General features: G+C 37.3%; 1 protein-coding gene across 1 annotated transcript in view; it reads left to right on the top strand.

Annotated features, from left to right (window-relative positions):
* The first annotated feature begins 337 nt into the window (after nucleotides 1-337).
* LOC125658677 (uncharacterized) overlaps nucleotides 338-20,441 on the top strand; it is a 27,878-nt gene continuing 7,774 nt past the window's right edge. The window contains exons 1-8 of the mRNA XM_048890055.2: nucleotides 338-680; nucleotides 7,601-7,735; nucleotides 9,596-9,694; nucleotides 14,560-14,676; nucleotides 14,855-15,045; nucleotides 17,184-17,436; nucleotides 19,733-19,939; nucleotides 20,103-20,276. Coding sequence (XP_048746012.2) covers nucleotides 338-680; nucleotides 7,601-7,735; nucleotides 9,596-9,694; nucleotides 14,560-14,676; nucleotides 14,855-15,045; nucleotides 17,184-17,436; nucleotides 19,733-19,939; nucleotides 20,103-20,276 — 1,519 coding nt within the window. The remainder of the gene's footprint in view (nucleotides 681-7,600; nucleotides 7,736-9,595; nucleotides 9,695-14,559; nucleotides 14,677-14,854; nucleotides 15,046-17,183; nucleotides 17,437-19,732; nucleotides 19,940-20,102; nucleotides 20,277-20,441) is intronic.

The following is a 20,441-nucleotide window of genomic DNA, read 5'->3' on the forward strand; positions in this document are numbered from 1 at the left end:
CTTTATCCATTTGATTGAAATTGGTCCAATGATTCTTGAGAAAATGTTTAAAAGATGCAACAAAAGTATTAAAATTCTTTTCGATGTCAAAAGCAGTGTGACTATTATTTTGAGCTACATGTAACTTGAATCCGATTCTCCCAATTAAATATCGGGTTGCCCTGTGATTCTGGAGAAAAAGCTGAAAATGTAAAAGTTTACGGACACATGGACGGACAAAAAGTGATCAGAGATGCTTGAGCTTTCAGTTCAAGTGACCTAAAATGAATTTTTTTTGTTAATGATCTCAACATATCGGCTAAATTCTGTTTCCAATATCAATTCACTATTTTTACGAATGATCCATAACTACTTATGGGGATACCTTTCATATTCAGATGCTGACTACATTGAATCAACCCCGAGCTTTGTGAGCGGATGGATCAACATGACTGCTAACTCCGCCACTTCAGAACAAACCATATTACACGGTTTACAAGAGCTCCCGATGATGGTCAGAGTAGATGCTAAGACAGAAGAAGGCTGGATCTTTACGGGCTTTGGATCCGCCCAAAAGGACGACGACGGAGGTTATACATATGGCGGCGTGGTCTTTATATATAGTAATACCAGTATCAAAATATTTGTTCCCAAGCGTAGCAACGACAGATCAACAGCGACCTGGACGGCTCTGTACTTAGGTTTGTAATGATCACCTAGCATAACGAGAACTTATTTCAGGGGAGCATATAGTCGCTGTTTTGTCTGTTCGTTCGAGCTCATGTCTTTTTAATCTTTCATTTAAAAAAATTATATAATTGATTATACATGTTCCATGTGTAAAGGACTTGTGGAACAAGGTCATTTTGGAAAGGTCAAAGTCACTGAGAACAGTATAAAAGTTCCAAACTCTAAAACCTTTTCTTAGAAATTGATAATAATTTATCACAAATACTCCTTGGGACAGGAGGCCTTTAGACCAAGGTCATTTTTGAAAGGGAGGGGGTTCTACCAGTCCGACCCCTGGATCGGCCCCTGAACTGGATCATTAAATTGTGTATCGTACAGATATGCCAATATTGTAGAGTTGATTATATGTACTAGTATGGTCATCATATACAAATCGTAGGGCTCGTTCTTAAATTTTTTCGATTTTTTTTAGGTCACCTGAATAAACTCAGGTGACCTATTGCGATTTGTTGTCGTCCGTCGTCGTGCGTTAACAATTCTAAACTTCCTCTTGATAACTACCAGTCCAATCCTTTATTTGGTATGAAGCATCTTTGGAACAAGGGGGACATCAATTGTAAATTTCAAGATTCCTGCACCTTGGGGGCAGGACAAAAAACTGTCCAAAATTGATCAATTCTCAAAAATCTTCTCAAGAACCACACGTGTTTTAGAAAAACTAAATGCATTAGGATGTAAAGCAGGAAGGGTTCTATCAAAATTGTAAATTTCATGATCCGCGGGGTAGGGGTTTTGACCCCAGGGTGTATCCAAACTTAGTATATAGTGTTTATGTTTAGGTTTGCTGATACTGTATAAAATCTAAATGCATACTAAGGAATAGCAGAATAAGATGTACAATACTGTACAAAATATGATGAATTTCACAATCCAGGGTTTTGACTCCAGGATGGGTCCAAATTAGTCATATCTTTTAATGTTGAATTAATACATATATTACATTATGTGGAGCCTTCCATCAGTGTATGCACTTATGAGGGCATTGAAGTTGTAAGAACACATCTTGTTTTATACTTTTGGCAGCCACTTTTTTTTTACTTTTAACTATATGAGTTCACTGTAAAAATGCCATACCAAAGGACAGTAACTAAAGCTTGACATGATAAAAGACTGGTAGATGGTGAGTTTACCCAATCTACAAAGATGTTTCCTTATACGCGTTAGTGCATTAAATTGACGTGTTGCTTTCTTACAAATATTTGAAATATAGGAATTTAAATTTAGATTAAAATCAATAGTAAAACCAAGTAGCTTCACTTCTTCCTCGCAGGCTAGAGTTGTACCATTTAAGTTAAAAGTTATGATTTTATTATGCGTCTTTCTACCGAGAGGGATTGCTTGAAATTTTCTGGGTTCGCCTGCATTTTGTTTGCTGAAAACCAGTCCATGAGAATACCACTTTCCCTATGAAGTGTATTTATAACATCTAAACATCTAAAACAAAATCAGAGAGGGGTAGGGTGTTGTCATCCGCATAGTTGTACAAAGCTGAGTCTTTGACAAAATAAAAAAATATCATTGATGAAAATATTAAACATTACTGGTCCGAGTATAGAACCCTGCGATACCCCTTTGAAAATATCAAGAAATGAACTTATATTTTGGCCAATTTTGACACACTGTTTCCTACAAGATAGGTAGCTATGTAGTAGATCTACGACAGGTGGAGAGAGACCATAATAATTTAGTTTAAGCCGAATGAGGTTGTGGGGGAGACAGTTAAAAGCCTTAGATAAGTCCACAAGGATAGCAGCGGCATACTTCTTTTCATCAAGTGCTCTCTTCCCGTCCTCAGTAATCCTTAAAAGGGTGGACTGACATCCAAAGCCTGATCTAAAAGTTGCTAGAAAGGAATGGGAAATTTCATCAAAATAGGCTGATAATTGAGTGTTGATAGCATTTTCAAAGATCTTAGATATAGCTGGCAATACACTAACTGGTCTATATTTACCCTTAACTAGTACACTGTTGTTCTTGAGTATGAGGACTACCTGAGCAATTTTCAAGATTCTGGAAAGACAGAAGAAGTGAAGGGCATATTTATAGCTTTTGTAAGTGGTTTGGCAATAATAGTCTTTAGAAGATGCAATACCTTGGGGGAAATCCCATCCAAACCTGTAGCCTTTTTAATATCTCTATTATTTATATGTTTACTTACAAACGTTTCATCTATAGGTTTAAACTAGAATGATCTCTCTCCGAGTTGTGGAAAGTTTTCATTAACAGCGTTTATACTTGAGTGGTTATTGTCAATATTTACATCTGTGTTTCCAATGTTTTTGGCCACATTTACAAAAAAGTCGTTAAATGTTTCAGTGACTTTAGACTGATCAGTAACCAAGACATCTTTTTCTGATACATGTAAGACTGTCTCTTTCTGAAAACAACTGCCTTTGTTCGTTAAGAAAAATTAAATGGTTGACCACAAGTCCTTAGATTTAGGCCCCCTGTAAATCTTTCGAGAATGTAAGCATCTACGTGATTGTAACATAATTTCTATGGGCTCTATAGGCCTCCCAGTTATTGTTAGAACTACACCTTTGGTACTTATTATGCAGCATTTTTATTATTTCTTGTAAATGGCTTTACGTAGTGTTTTATTCATGTAAAGGATTTAGTTTGAAAGTATGTTTCTCCTTTTCATTGGAGCATGTTTGTCACTGACAGCTACAAAAATGTTGGTAAAATCAGAGAAAGCTAGGATTATGTCACTGTGGTCCTGTATCTAAAATCCACCTGTCCCAGATCATGCATAAAAGATTCTTGATCAAACTTTCTACAACTATGACAACTCTTCCTTCTGCACTCTGGTTGTTTCATATTGCGTTTAAACTGAATGGCTATAAAATTATGTACATCACTTAGCCCATAACTAAAACTACATGACTTGTTTATTTTAGAATCATCTTTGGTTAGACAGACATCAAGCAGACTTGGTTTAGATATTCTTGAAAAACAAGTCGAGCCTTTAAAGTGACATGGACACGATTTGGGCTGAACATTTTTATGCCCCCCTTTGAAAAAGAGGGGGCATATTGTTTTGCACCTGTCGGTCGGTCGGTCTGTAGACCATGTGTTGTCCGCTCAATATCTTGAGAACCATTCACTTGATGATAATGATATTTCATATGTGGGTTAGTTATGAGTAGAAGAGGATCCTTATTGTTTTTCAGGGCAAAAGGTCAAGGGTCAATCTACTCTGGACATAGGAATATAATGTCCGCTCAATATCTTGAGAACCCTTTGCTTGAAAGACATCAAACTTGGCACACTGGTACATCCTAAGGAGTAGATGACCCCTATTGATTTTGAGGTCATATGGTCAAAGGTCAAGGGTCAAACTGGGCATAGGAATATACTGACCATTCAATGTCTAGAGAACCCTTTGCTTGACAGACATCAAACTTGGTACGCCAGTACATCTTCAGAAGATGACCCCCATTGATTTTGAGGTCACATGGTCAAAGGTCAAGGGTCAAACTGGACATAGGAATATACTGTCCGTCAAATATCTCGAGAACCCTTTGCTTGACAGACATCAAACTTGATACACTGGTACATCTTCAAGAGAAGATGACCCCTATTGATTTTGAGGTCACATGGTCAAGGGTCAAGCTTGACATGGGAATATACTGTCTGCTCAGTATCTTGAGAAACCTTTTCTTGACAGACATCAAACTTGGTACACTGATACGACTTCAGGAGAAGACGACCACTATTGATTTTGAGGTCACATGGTCAAAGGTTAAGGGTCACACTAAACAGAAATATACTGTCCGTTCAATATTTTGATAACCCTTCGCTTGACAGACATCAAGCTTGGTACACTGGTACATCTTCAGGAGAAAATTACCCCTATTTATTTTGAGGTCACATGTTTAAAGGTCAAGGGTCAAACTGGACATAGGAATATACTGTCCGTTCAATATCTTGAGAACCCTTTGCTTGACAGACATCAAACGTGGTACACTGGTACGTCTTCAGGAGAAGACGACCCCTATTGATTTTCAGATCACATGGTCAAAGGTCAAGGGTCAAACTGGACATTGGAATATACTGTCTGCTCCATATCTTGAGAACCCTTTGCTTGACAAACATGAAACTTGGTACACTGGTACATCTTCAAAAGAAGATGACACCTATTGATTTTGAGGTCGCATGGTCAAAGGTCAAGGGTTAAACTGTACATAGGAATATACTGTCCGCTCAATATCTTGAGAACCCTTTGCTTGACAGACATCAAACTTGGTACACTGGTACATCTTCAGGAGAAGATGACTACTAATTATTTTAAGGTCACATGGTCAAAAGTCAAGGGTCAAATTGGACATAGGAATATACTGTCCGTTCAATATCTGGAGAACCCTTTGCTTGACAGACATCAAACTTGGTTCACTGGTACATCTTCAGAAGTTGATGACCCTTATTGATTTTTAGGTCACATGGTCAATCCACTCTTGACATAGGAAGATATTGTCTGCTCAATATTTTGAATTGATGATACTACTCTCAATTAAAGGATGTGTGTGTGTATTACCCTTTTCAATTTTGCACCATGGGGGGCATATGTGTTTTACAAACATCTCTTGTCAAATTTTAATTTTTTATTTTTAATGTTTAGAATGCTTAACTAAGGTATTACTAATGATCAGCAAAAATTTGGATGTCAGTAGTCCAGGTACATGATAGATACAGAGGTCAGAAGTCCTTGTTATGTAAACACGGCTCGTGCCTTATTTTTGTTTACATAGGTTAAACAAGCATTCTAAGTATTACATAGCAATACATAATCCCCTACCGGAGGCAAAAAATATTGGACCTCAACAATATTCGAAGTTTATTATGAGACTAAAGTTATGTTATTTAGAACGGAAGATTGGAAAACCAGGATAGGAATGGTTGGAAATCAACTACTATTCAGGTACAAAGACTAGACCAGGAAAACTTCAAAATTGATCTGTATCTTGTTATGGCAAAGCAATCGTCATGATGTACTGAATATCAAATGAATATATGTAAGCACAACAACGAAAAAGTTAGGAAAACTGACAATTCATGCTATTTTTCTACGTCCAAAGGCCATAACGTATAGTGAAAAATCAACAGACCGAGATGAAATTCGAAATTGATCTATAACTTTTATGGCAAAGCAATGTACCAAATATCAAATGAATATCTGCAAGCACATTAAAAACGTTCCATTAAAAAAAGTCCGGAAAACTGATTTGCAGGACTGACGGACAGACAGACGGACGGAGCGCAAACCTAAAGTCCCCTTCAACTTCGTCGGTAGGGGACTAATAAACTAATAAATGTTTCGTTTAAAGCAGTTTTTTTAAAAGTTATAAGTGAATTGTTAACACAAATAGATATTTCCTAGTGTTTGACACATCTTATTTTGTTTTAAACACGCTATTTTCTGTTAACAGTCTAATGTAAACAAAAACATGACACGAGCCTTGTTTACATAACAAAGAATTTCGAGTGTTGTATCTCACTTATAACTCAACAACTGATATTCAAAATTTGGTTGATCATTAGAAATACTTTTAAATTAGTTAAGCATTGTAAACAATAAAAATGGAAAAATTAATTTTTTTTCAAAATCAGCTAAAATAAAAAATATCCCATATGTCTAGTAATGGATCTTTTATCTATGTGTAACATATCAAAATTCAGGTCACCAATAATCATGATGTTGTCATATTTTAAAGTTACTCAAAGACTGTCATTATATGACTGTCCTATACCTTTAAACCTTGGCCTACTTTTTGTATAAGGAATATGTAGCCAGAGTATTATACCATTTTTTTCATACTGTTCTGTCCTCTTTTCTTCTTTCTTTGTGAGTGTTTCTTGTATACATATTGTTTTACATATTAATTACCCCATGTTCACTGCTTAGGTTGGAATGTAGGGTTTTTTAAAAATCCTAACCCGATAAATACCAACAATATTTACTCACAAAAAAGTTACTCTATCCACTGTTTTACAAAACTCCTCATGAAATGTAGCATTTGGAACACTTGGTGGTTTTTATACACCAGACAAAAACCATTTTTGGCCATCAGCTGTTATTTCTAAGCCTTTCAATTCTATGACATCAAACTCTTAACTGCTTTTTCCGATCGCCTGCGATATCAGATCGTAAGTAAGCTACAAGACCACCACCATGCGTATTTCGGTCATGGTTGATCTTCCCCGTATCAGGAAAAATATAGGATCATTAGATCCCCTTGCAATTCGTGTTTGGGCGAGTATGTGTTTGAGTATGTGCAACACTGAGCTTGTAGGCACTACAGGTCATATTGGGGTTTTTTTCTCTATTGAATTGATTCTTCACATGTAGCTTTGTTACCAAGAGAGGAAGAATCTTATTGATTTTAGGGTCTGCATACATTGCGAGGGGATGTTCCGTTTTGTAACGAGACACATGTATGATTGAAATATCGCTGCTGCCGCTAAAACATTTTAACAAATATCTTCATCTTTGGGCAGTGACATGCACATAAGTTTTATAAGCGAAGAATGTTCAGCTTGAAGTCATACATGCACTAATGAGATAATATACAGTGTATAGAGTAGTGATCAGAGAGTTTCTTGTACATTATGTACACATTTACTGTTGTAGTTGACAGAAGGGCAATATCTAGGTTGATAAGGGACACACAATAGGGATACCGGTGCATGCGCCCTTGCGAACGTTTTTCCATACCTCTTTGTCTATCCCTGCTCCTACTGAATTGAGATACGTTAATTAAATGGTTTACAGATCAAGTTTGACTTTGATGACCTATTTTTGAAAGAGTTATGGATCTTGAACTTGAGCAACTTTAAGGGATTTATTGTATCTCACTATTGGTTTTTGTAGGAGATGAACAGAAATGGATAGGTCCAGCTCATATGAAGAGGCGTTACAGTTCCATTCTTGTGCGTGTAAAGGCATGGCGATCGAGTGACCTGCCTCCTCCGTCCTTTAAAAGCCGTGTAATTCATATTACGAAAGGTGAGCAAAACATTGGGCATCGTCTAAACTACCCAAGCTATGTAATCGTAAATAATCCAACCGAAACATAAAAATATGCGTGTATCTAGACGTAAAAAGATATAACCACCAACTTCTCATGGTCCTTACCACAATGCATTGATCATAATGTTCTATAGCTGCAATCGGATCACCTCGCCCCTTTTCGTTGCGAGGTAGAGAAACCACTTGGAAGTAAGCATGTGAGTACTGCTACATGTAGTATTGGGCATTTTGGCGAATGATTCCGAAGTAGTGAGCTACATTATAATCCTGTTAGAAATAGGCATATTGTAAATTATTCTATATATTGTACAAAATAATGAATCAAAATAATATTTACCAAAATTTTGGCTTGTAAATGATACATTCATATTTACATCGAAAGAAACAAAACATCGTCAGTGTTATTCAAAGTATGTAAACAGAAACCAAGCGAGATAAACCATGTTTGAGGACGATCTGGATTACGCCAATAAGCAAATTGGATATTTGAAGTCGTGCTTTCGAGTATATGATGCAGAGAACTTTCAAATTAGAAAGACCAAAAGTAGTTCCAATATGTCATATACGTACTTTCAATTATTTTTAACTCACGTAAGCCGAAGGATCAAGTGAGCTGTTCTGATCACATTTTGTCCGTCTGTGTGCCTGTTCGTCCGTAAACTTTTCATATTTTCATCTTCTCCCTAACTGCTTGGCCAATTTCAATCAAACATTTTACAATATATCTTAGAGTTAAGAGGATTCAAGTTGATTCAAGTGAAGGGTCATGTCCTCTTCAACGAGGATATAATCACGAAAATTCAAAAATAGGGTGGGGTCGTTTAAAAAATTCCCTTCCAAGAACCACTGGGCCAGATGGGTTGAAGACTCACTGTGCCAAAAATTCGCACGAAGTCTTGTGGAGAACGCAAATTTAGTTGGGTTGTAGCCAGTTTGTGGAATTACCTTCCGAAACATTAAAGTTGCCAAAACACAGCGTGCTGACAAAGTGCAGAATCAATTTTGTTAAACTCATGACTCCCGGAAATAGGGTGAAGCCACAATATGGGATCAAAATTTTACATGCGAGTACATAGAGAATTTGAACTTTTTCGGCCCAGTGGTTCATGAGAAGATTTCTAAAGATTTTCCCTATATGCTCGCATGATCTATGATCTTATGTGGCCTTGGTTTTATCCAGAACAAAATGACAACACATAAGGCAATTCCTTATTATGTGAATTCAGTTTTGACGTGGTCCTTTGGGTCTAGGTTGGGCCACAATAGAGCTGCCAGTATCCATTCCAACAAACAGCTTTTGGTGGTGCATTGGTTTCACCATGTTCTGTTTGGATGTTTTTCTTCCATCCATCAGTTATTGTGACAATGAATTTTTTCATCTAGTTAAGTGTAGATTCAAGCTGACTGCTAATGATCTATAGCTCTGTCTTAATCCGACGTTGCCTTTCCTCCTTTTAACACCATGAATATTGATAATAGGTCAAAGGGGTTTAGTGTAGTTTGTAAACAGGTTAAACATAAAAAATAATGTTGAAACTCATGTCTTTCTGGTCTTCAGTTATGTACATTATTACAAAGACAGTGGAATCATTAGTTATCCTGGGTGATCAAGGATTGTGGATTTCTTGGGTACAAGTTACATTTTTCATGTGCAGAAACCATATTTACGAAATTACATTCCGAATTGATACTGGACAATCCAGGAAAATTGGCCCCCACGATTTTAAATAATTCCACAGCATGCCTCAATATGGCTGATCCTCGCAGGAGGTATTGGTTCCTAATATGATATTTTTTATTTACACCCATGCATCATAATTTCTTATCTTTAAACAGGGGATTGTCTCGAGGAGGCCGTGGACCATTCTCTTGGTAAATACCCTGACCTTATTGTAGTACAGATTCGAACACCTCTTTGGACATTTCAAGGTCAAGGTAAATATTATGGAATGTTTATCAACGTGCAATATGAGCTACGTCTTTTCTTAATATTGTGAAATGATAGACAATACGTTTACAATATTGAATAACTAGTAAGTTGTCGAGGGTGGGTATGTTAGAAAATGCAATATCCGGCTAAGAAAGTTCTAGGGCTGATTTGATTTGTGATTGGTGGACCGGTCGCGGTAAGCTGGAATTCGATACCGGTGCCACGTCACACGTAAGACGTTAGACATAGGTAGTGATTGTTCTTTCGCTAAATCCATCGCTACTTATCCTGCCTCTGATAGAAATCTTGAAATTTCATTGGCTTAATCCAATACTACAAATTATGCCTCTTACTAACCTCCGTGGCTGAGTGGTTAGAGCATCGCCCTCAAATCACACGACCTCTCACCTCTGGTCGGCGCGGGTTCGAATCCCACTCGTGCCGGTAAGTGGGAAAGTTTCCCAGTTTACTTTCGGAAGGTCGATGGTCACTTCCCAGGTACATTGTATCTGGGTTCTTTCTTCCATCAATAAAAACTGGGCGCCACCAGATAACTGAAAAATTGTTGAGTGTGGCAGAAAACAGCAAAACAAACAAAAACATACTAACCTAATATTGTCAACATGTCCCTTCCACGTGGTTTACTGACCACATATGTCTATTATGACGTCATGAGAATACATATACCCTGTCGCTGGAGTCAGCAAATATTATGACCTCTTAAGTATACGAAAACAGATTAATTCATTTTTATGCCCCCCTTTGAAAAAGAGGGGGGCATATTGTTTTGCAATTGTCGGTCTGTAGACCACATGTTGTCCGCTCAATATCTTGAGAACCATTCATTTGATGACAATGATATTTCATATGTGGGTTGGTTATGAGTGGAAAATGAACCCTATTGTTTTTCAGGTCAAAAGGTCCTTGAGATTTCGAGGCCGTCTGAAGGCTGCCATCGGTGGCTCTTTGAATACTGTTGCCATATTCTTTCGTTGTTGTAAAGAACTGGCAGGTGTCTACGCAAGATGGCGTTGAGACTCTTCAAGACGGGATGAAAGGTAGTCACAAGTGGGACTCTGCTACTTTTTTCTCTTTTTTTGTATTGTAACAGGGTGTTTCGGTCTTTGCTGGACAACTCATCGATTGCCGATTGCACTGGGGCAGCCCTATAGCCTCTTCTGCATAGGTGTGTTTTCAGGAGTTGGCTCTGTTCTTGGAAGGATGTTGTAGATGAACAGATGCGACGAACTCTAGTGGCTAAACGTTTGGGCACTCCTTTGAAAGTATGAGGAGGATGACAGCTCGATGGCATCAAATATAGGTGAGAGTCAGTTGGTTTTGTGTGAAGACTGAACTCTATTTCACTATTGTTCAGAGTGGATGTGCTGTCCAAGAAGGTGTTCTTTGAACATGAAATTTCCACTGTGAATTTGATGGAATGGTGGAACGAATTGGTGAAAAAAATAAATCCGTCGAGACTCTCTCGGCTGCCAGTCCACTTCATTTCTATGTCATCAATGAAACGCAACCAACTGAGGGGCCTGGAAGGCGACTGGTTTAGTAGGTTGCGTTCAAGTCTGCCCATGAAAATATTGGCATATGATGGAGCCATCTTGGTTCCCATAGAGGTGCCACTTATCTGCAAATAGTGCTCACCGTTGAACATGAAGTTGTTCATTTTGAGAACATGTTCAAGTAGTTTAATCAAAGATTCAGTGGACGGACATTTGATGGTCCTATTTTCCCAGACTTCCCTACAAGCTTCAATTCCTTCATCGTGCGGAATGTTGGTGTATAGTGATGTAACGTCCATCGTCACGAAAAGGGTATTGTCAGGAAGGTTTGAAGAGGGAGTTTTGTTAATGTAGTCTGTTGTGTCCTTCAGATAAGATGGCAGTTTTTCTACATTTCAGAGATTTTCTCCGTGGGGTGTCCGATGGCACTTACTATGGGACGGCCTGGCATGCCTTCTTTGTGAATTTTAGGCAGTAAGTATAGTTGTCCGGGTCTACAGTCCATGGGCCGAAGTGTTTCAAAGACGTTTACACCTATCTCCTCATTCTTATACATATTTTTGAGGGTTGTAGTAATTGTGGCTGAAAACTTCTGAGTAGGGTCAGACTCCAATTTTTTGTAAAATCGCTCGTCTGAGAGCTGTTTGTGAGCTTCTGCCAAATACATCTCCTTGTCTAGGACCACTACTGTTGACCCCTTGTCTGCCTTTTTTATGACAATATCGTCCCTGTTCTTGAGTGTCTGTAAGGCTGATCTCTCTTCCTTACTTAGATTGTCGGGGACGATCTCTGTTTGGCTGAGAACTTTCTCAATGTCTTGTTCGACTGCTTCGATATAAGATTCTAGAGCTCCGCACTTGCCCGGTTGTGGTTCCCAGTTGCTTTTGGGTCTATAGAGTGGATGACTCTCTAGATTGTCCAGGGTAACTTCAGTGAAATTACTATCATCTGAGTTTTGCGGGGAAAATGCTCCTTGAGTCTTAATCTTCGGAAGAATTCCTGAGTATCCTCTCTCACAGTCTGATCATTTACCTCTCGTGGGGTGGGACAGAAATTGATACCTTTAGATAGGAGTGAGGTCTCTTCTTCGGAGAGGATGACACTTGAGGCATTCAGAACTGGACAGCAGTCGTGAGCGGTTGAGTTCTCTAGTCTAGAAGGTTGCTTCCGCTTAAAACGGCGTGAGCGGGGAACCTTAGTGGGTCTTTGATTGGTATCAGTCTGAGCGTTGGTTTTGGAGTGTTTGGTTTTCGGGATGCCATCTCTAGAAAACTTTTTTTGCTGTACCTTTTTAAGCTCAGAACTCAGGGAAAGGTTGTAAGTATAGATAATACTTAAAGCTTCATCAAAGTCCGACTGGGTGGTGGATTCCTTGAGGGTAGACTCCAACGAGGTGATGTCGCTACTAAATTGTCCTAACTTGTGTTGATCCCAAGAAAGACAGAGTGACATTAGTCGTGTGGAGCACTCCTTAAGAATGGAATCCCAGCGACTTTGGAAACCTTTTGATATGGGCCCAATGTTGGGTTTAATATTTAAGACAAACCCCTTGGGAATGGTGTTACACTCAAGGTAGGTTTGTACATTAGAGACACGGTGTTTCGTTTTGATTGATTTTTGGTAATGTTTTTTGAGACTTTTAAATGTGTCGCTATTTTTGATAGGCATGTTGAAGAAATATTGTGGAAGGACTTATCAAAAACTAGACGGTTTTCACACAGTCTTCACACAAAACCAACTGACTCTCACCTATATTTGATGCCATCGAGCTGCCATCCTCCTCATACTTTCAAAGGAGTGCCCAAAGGTTTAGCCACTAGAGTTCGTCGCATCTGTTCATCTACAACATCCTTCCAAGAACAGAGCCAACTCCTGAAAACACACCTATGCAGAAGAGGCTATAGGGCTGCCCCAGTGCAATCGGCAATCGATGAGTTGTCCAGCAAAGACCGAAACACCCTGTTACAATACAAAAAAAGAGAAAAAAGTAGCAGAGTCCCACTTGTGACTACCTTTCATCCCGTCTTGAAGAGTCTCAACGCCATCTTGCGTAGACACCTGCCAGTTCTTTACAACAACGAAAGAATGGCAACAGTATTCAAAGAGCCACCAATGACAGCCTTCAGACGGTCTCGAAATCTCAAGGACATGGTAGTGAGAGCAAGACTGGACAACCCACTGCCAAACAGGGGCTTTAGAACTTGTTCTGAGAAAAGGTGCCTTCTGTGCAAGCATAGCGAGGATACTGACACTTTCAGAAGCCCTGTAACTGGACGTAACTACAAAATCTTCGGAAACACGTCCTGCCACACAAACAACTGTATATACCTCATAAGCTGCAAAGTATGCCAGAAGCAATACGTTGGTGAAACAGGAGATCTCCACAAACGTATTAATAACCACCGGTCGACCATCAAAACCAAAAGAATCACTGAGCCTGTTGGAGAACATTTCAAGCTAGATGGCCACAAATGGGAAGACATGATTGTCGTGGTTATTGATCACAACCAAACCTGGAGCTCCACAGATAGAAAGAAAAAAGAAAAATTCTGGATGCACAGACTAAAGTCATTCCGTCCTAACGGCATGAACAAAATTATTGACTTTGCCAGAATGAACATTGGCTAAATGTATTCCTGATATAACAATGTTATTCTCCCTCTGATAAACGACAACAGTTTATTTCTCATAACTTTATTTCTCTTAAGATATCTGCGTACCGCCTCATATTACCAACGATACATCGCCTTGCTTCACCAACTGGATGCATAGCAGTACCAGTACTGCCAACGTCGTTGGCACTCATCATCAACAAGTTCCATTTTTAGTTGGTTTTTTTTTTTTTTTTTTACAAGTAACCAATAGTTAGACATTACGCCAATTTCATTTACTATTATCTGAAATTTAGATTTTCAATAGTTTGATCTAGGGGAGAATACCACGATGTACGAATTAACTGTTTCAGCTTTTGATCGACCAAGTTATTTCTTCCATTAATTAATTTCACACTTTACCGACTGATACCACGGTGACCAGACACCCTGATTGTTATTCTTTTTTGAGTTAATAACAAAACCTGCAACATGTAATCCGCTGGAAAAGTGTTTAGCTAGTTTTGTAGTGTAGCTTTAGTGCTTATTGTTAATTATATTTGTGTTTTCTCCATAATGTAATCCTTTCACGTCCTGACGAAGGGACAGGTTGTCCCGAAAATTTGACAATTCCAATTGTTCATGTCGTTGGTCATTCTAGTGCTTTATATATATTGACACATTTTATTTAATATTTTACATATATATATACTCACAATTACTAACACAATGTGATAGAGATACATTGGTCATTTTGTGATGTAGGGTTGTCAACTCGAGGTACTGGGGATAAATATTCCAACATTGGAGGTTTGCTTTACGGTCATAATGAGACACACGTACAGTTGTGGTCAGCTTGCAACACTGATGGAACTATGCCAGGTGCTGTTACATCGTTATTATTATTACCTATAATGAAAATGAAAAGTGTTGAAATATGATATTGTAAATACATGTATTCGTTGACTTGATATAATCATAGAATTACCTTGCTCAGTTGAGATGTAAAATGTAATTTGCATTACATTTTATTTATTAACGTGTGAATCTATTTCAACAGGCATTAGGTTATTGAGTGTCACAGACGGATGGGGGCATAAAGGAGTTGGAAGTAACGAAGGGTCTATAACCATATTCGCGTGGAATATCCATGGACATATACAAAGATTTAAAATCTCCGACCTTGAAGCCGCCGGTTATATGTTACCCTATACACATGTAAAGACTCCCAGCCATTTTCTCTCTGTTCGGGTAATTCTTCATTGAAATATTAATGAGATGGAACTAAAGGAAAAGGGCTTGACTTGTTATTCATATTTGAAATCCTACGTATATTTTGATGCAGTTGAATTTGTTTAAAAGGTTATCAATTTTCCCTAAATCATATACCTGAAACAAAAATTATATAGTTAATTATTGACTATAGGTATGGGGGCGAAATATGAGTAAATACTCATAATATACTAGGTACATTATGAGGGCAACATATAATTATTTTAGACTGGAAGGTAAAATATTGCCCATTTTCACCTTCATGTCCAACAAATCATATTTTGCCCGAATCCCAGTCCATACCTGTTCTGTTATACCCATCACTTAAGATATACATGCACGAGATGAAATTAAAAAAAACAACACTGTTTTGTGTTTATCCATGTTTTTGTACATTCAGTAAATTTTACTGAATGTTTATAAATTATTACAAAAAGTCGTAACAGTGACGTCTACGGGAAAATAATAAGAGCATTGAAAATATCAGATGAATATCGTATTTAAAAATTCATCGATGTGTCAGATCGTTGGTCTCGGAAGGTGGGTGTCCTTCGTAGAATGAGATATATGTAACTAAAATAATTATAAATCTTCATAAAATGATAATCATGGGCTTAGGAAAAACTATAATATTACAATGTATAATTATCACTGAAAACCACACAATGCTATCCTGATGGTATTGTAAACCAATCGCATCTTCTCGGCTTGCCGGAAAGGCCCGATAATGTGCGATTGGTATGACGTTGCCTCGCTTCGTTCTGGAAATTTCCATTGAAACTTTGTATTTCACTAAAGGATCCACATGGAGCATACTAGTACAAAAAGGTAAGAATAACAGCAATGTTGAACACAATGAATAAAACACAAGAGGAAGGTAATAAATTATCCTAAAAATATGGACAGTACTAATTTGATAAATTTGCCAAGTCCTATCATAGTATATTTGTCTTTACAGTTCATCAGTTCACTATAGCTAATAGTATTTCGACTATCAGTTAAGCATTTTGGCAAGAATCTACACCTTTCATGAAGAAAATAAGTACAGCTGAACAGATAATGGAATTCATCGCCGGATTCTTCTTTGTAACAAAGAGTAGATAATCACTCAGACCTATCAATGCTTAAAAACCTGCCAGATTCAATTGACAGTTAATGGCAACTGCATCTAAAGCGACACGAATTATACAGTAAATTTTGTGGTAGTGTAGTTAAATAATTTTCAAAACCAAAAGTTGTCTTGTATATCCTATAATTAGAATACTTGGATGAGTTATAAATTTCATCTTTTCAGGTATTAACAAAAGAGTCATACAAAGATTGTTTAACCTTTTTAGATGAATGAAAGTTAACATCAACGTGCTGATCGTTCCAAATCTGGGTATTACATGTACCAGTCCCAATTAAGATATCTTTTATACAGTTTAACCATTTTGAGTGGTACACTTTTCCTTTATCTAACTTGTATAATATGCCATAAGGCTGATTTAAGACTAAAATCACAGTTTGAAGAAACGAACAAGCATATTTTTTTCAACAATTATCAAAAGTTATTTTTTCTGTAAGATCAAAATCAAGCATCGATAAAACAACGGATTTACTTCATATCGTATCATTTTAAATTGTCATTAAGCCAAGAAAACAAAACTGGCTTAGATTCGCCAATTTCCTTTTATGTTTGCTATTTCAAGGGTAGTTTATTGAAAACGAAAGTAGGTGTTTGATTAATGATACATTATTTACTAATCAAGTAAGAGTCTTCTATAGCTTACGGACTTCACCTCACATATGAAACAATATTCAAACTGGAAGCAATAACTCGGAGTTTATTGGCCAAAATTGTTAATCTATAAGTATAGATACTTGATATTAAAACACTAGGGGGCGAAGATTTTTAAACAGATATGGAAAAAATAGTAATACAATTATTACATCACAGAAATTCTCACTGAGGACATTATATCCCGTACATGTAGAACTTAGTAAGAATCACTGGGACCATAACAGATTAATTATCACTGGGAATATACATCTCAACCATGTTCAAAACTGATGGCCAACTAATGAGACTCTGTACTAGGTGAAGAGTTGTTAATTGTAAAATGCTAAAATTGTAGATAGAAGTTCTTGACGATCCTAACAAGAATTTTCGATTTGATGGCGTTGGATCAGTGATGAGCGAGATGGTTCCTTTTGGTGGATTGGTATACGGACATAACGACACGGATATTACATTCTGGGTTCCTCATCCACTCATACGAGATCAGACGAATGTAGCAATGTACATGTTGGGAAAGATATGGGGAATGGGTTACAGAAAACAGATGGCAGACGACGTAGACATTATTATCAGCGAACATGACGTCTTCGGTATGCATTTCTAATATACCTATTGAGTGGCTGAGATGGCTTATTATATTTTACTATATGTTGTTGTGAGCTAATATTTGAACAATACAACCTATCATTGGGTTAAATGCTGTCTGGTGTATTTCATACCGATTGTTAGGCCGTTCTTGGAACACTAATTTTGAGTATGGATAACTAAGTCTAGTACCTGATCAAGATATAGGGCTCACAGCGAGTGTGACCGGTCGACAGGGGATGCTTACTCCTCCTGGTCACCTGACCCCACCTCTGATATATCCAGGGATCCGTGTTTGCCTAACTCTTAATTATACCCCCCGCAACAAGTTGTGGGGGGTATACTGGAATCGGGTTGTTCGTCTGTCTGTCCGTCCGTCCGTCCGTCTGTAGACGCAATGGTTTCCGGGCTCTAAAGCATTATCCTTTCCACCTACCGTCACCATATCATATACATGGACTACCCATGGGATGAAGATGTTCCCTATCGATTTTGGGGTCCAAAGGTCAAGCGCACTGGACATCGAAGTAGCAATAAGAACCATAGTTCCATTTTCAACCAAACTTGTCATGAAGTATCCTTAGATAAAAGTAATCTAAAATTGTTCATATGAATGGTCACACCCTTTTCAAACGGAAAATAATAGAATTAAATTTTCAACGTTCATTTCCTTAAAAGTTGAGTGTGAGTAGATGGAATGGATAAAAACATCATCAAAGTCATTTGGATACACATTCTGATATGACTATCAAAATGATGTAAGAAATGTATTTCAAATTCAATAAGTATTCAGAGTATTACTAAAACAAAATTACGAAAATATACTCCTGTCACTTCTGTGCTACCTTCCATAAAAATAAACTTTACAGCATGGCACTTAAGCTCAGTTATACACGAAAAATTCAGATAGCAATCTAATTAAAATTAGATGTTAGATCCGCTCATATACTCGCTACACAAACATCTAACAACATCCCATAGAAGGTCACGGATAAAATTTGCAACAGCCAATCAAATTTCCCGCTTCATATCGATAGGGTATTATCCCACAATTCTATGCATTGTTTACGTAAGGAAGAGAAAAAATGGCACTGCCCACGATCGTGACTTGTTTATCGCGTGTTTTTGTTTAAATCTTAAACTATGGCGACATCGGGGGATCTTTTACCCCCGGGAAGATATACTTCAACAAAGAAGATATTCAAGTATCTGTTCTTCTTCATTTATCAAAGCATCGAGATCAAATATCTTTAAAACGGGTTTAATCGCTTCCATTTCTTCATCTCTCGCCATCTTTAATGAGTAACCAAATACATTATATAATGAGGAATCTCATTGGATGCCGATGGTATTACCGCCTCTGTAGCGATTGGTGAATTTTCTATGCAAATTTGACCTCTGACGCGACCCTCTACGGGATGTTGTTTGTACAACGAGTATGTGAGCGGATCTAACATCTGATTTCGATTAGATTGACTTGGGTATATGATTGATAGAGAGGTAAATAGAATATTGACAGCTTCTGTTGCACGGCAGATGACAACGATTTTATCAGGGTAATTGTTTCAATATTACATGTACCCTCACCTCCATGCACTATATATGTAATACAAACCAATCTAGATTTTGATGCAATTTTAACTTCAGTTTTCTTTTATTTTCCGCCCCCCCCCCTACCCAAACATCCTATATATAATGTCCCATTACATACGAAAACATATGCATATAGGGATCGACGTTTGGACAAGGTCGCATCGATTCTCTGGAACTCTCTGCCTTTTAAACTCGGACAATGTTTTTCATTGTCTAGTTTTAATGTGGACCTCAAAACGCATCCTTTTTAGATTAACTTTTAATTTGTAATTTTCCCCATATTTAGTGCTTTTACATTACAGCTCTCACATTTCTGTTATTTTTTTTTAAACTGTAGTTTGTTATTATACCTATGTCATTACTATGTATCTTATTCCTAAGGGTTTGTTTTAAATTGTTTTATATGTTATTAGGGTAATCATATCATTACATTAGGCGCTATATATTAGTAATAATAATTATGCATTTTAATTCTGACACTATGAATATTTTATTCACATGTATGTTCACATCGATTTTAGACCTATATTATCTTTTCTCTCACATTTGTAAAACGCTTTAGAGAACTAATGTAGATAGGGCGCTATATAAATCTTTTAATATTACCATTACATTCTACAGAAAACTGGGACAGATATATATCAACATTTGACAATTTACAATAAAACATCTGCATTAATAATGACTATTTTATTTCATTTCATTTAGTACCCATCTGTATTCTCGATTATACCCAAGATATGAACACCAAGTTATCTGTCATTACAAAATCCAGCAAGTATAACGATTCAGTTTATGCTGTCGGTGATGAGATCCAAGTGCATTGCATGACGGGGTATCGAAGCTTGGGAGGAAACACTTCGCTTACCTGTAATGAAACTGGACACTGGAATGGACAATTTCTGAAATGTGAAGGTAATATCTATCAAACTTATATTATTTACTATACACAAAAATAATTTTTGACGTTTTATGCAAATACCTAAAATAAAAATAAAAACATCAAAACTATCGATATAAAAATCTGTAATATATTCTAGTAAGATTTTGTTTGTATTTTCCAATTTGAATGGTAAAGTTATAACATGTCCTGAGACTAACATCAGCAATGCAGAAATTTGTTACCAAAATACATCCTTGGGAGGATCAGTGAATTACTCGTGTAACACCGGAAGCCGATATGAAAAAGGAGACCTTCTGCGCGTGTGTGTTATTGGCGGGTTATGGAGCGGAGACATGCCAGTTTGTAAGAGTAAGATATGTAAATATACATTTAATTATATCGTGTGAACGCCTTTCTTGACACGGGGCCTTGACCTTTAAGGTGGCTCCCTACACCCAGAAATAGTTTCTCAAATCAGTACGAATTGATTTAATTATGAATGACATGATGATATACAACAAGTATATATGCCAA

The sequence above is a fragment of the Ostrea edulis genome, chromosome 1, assembly GCF_947568905.1.
Source record: "Ostrea edulis chromosome 1, xbOstEdul1.1, whole genome shotgun sequence".
Taxonomy (NCBI): domain Eukaryota; kingdom Metazoa; phylum Mollusca; class Bivalvia; order Ostreida; family Ostreidae; genus Ostrea; species Ostrea edulis.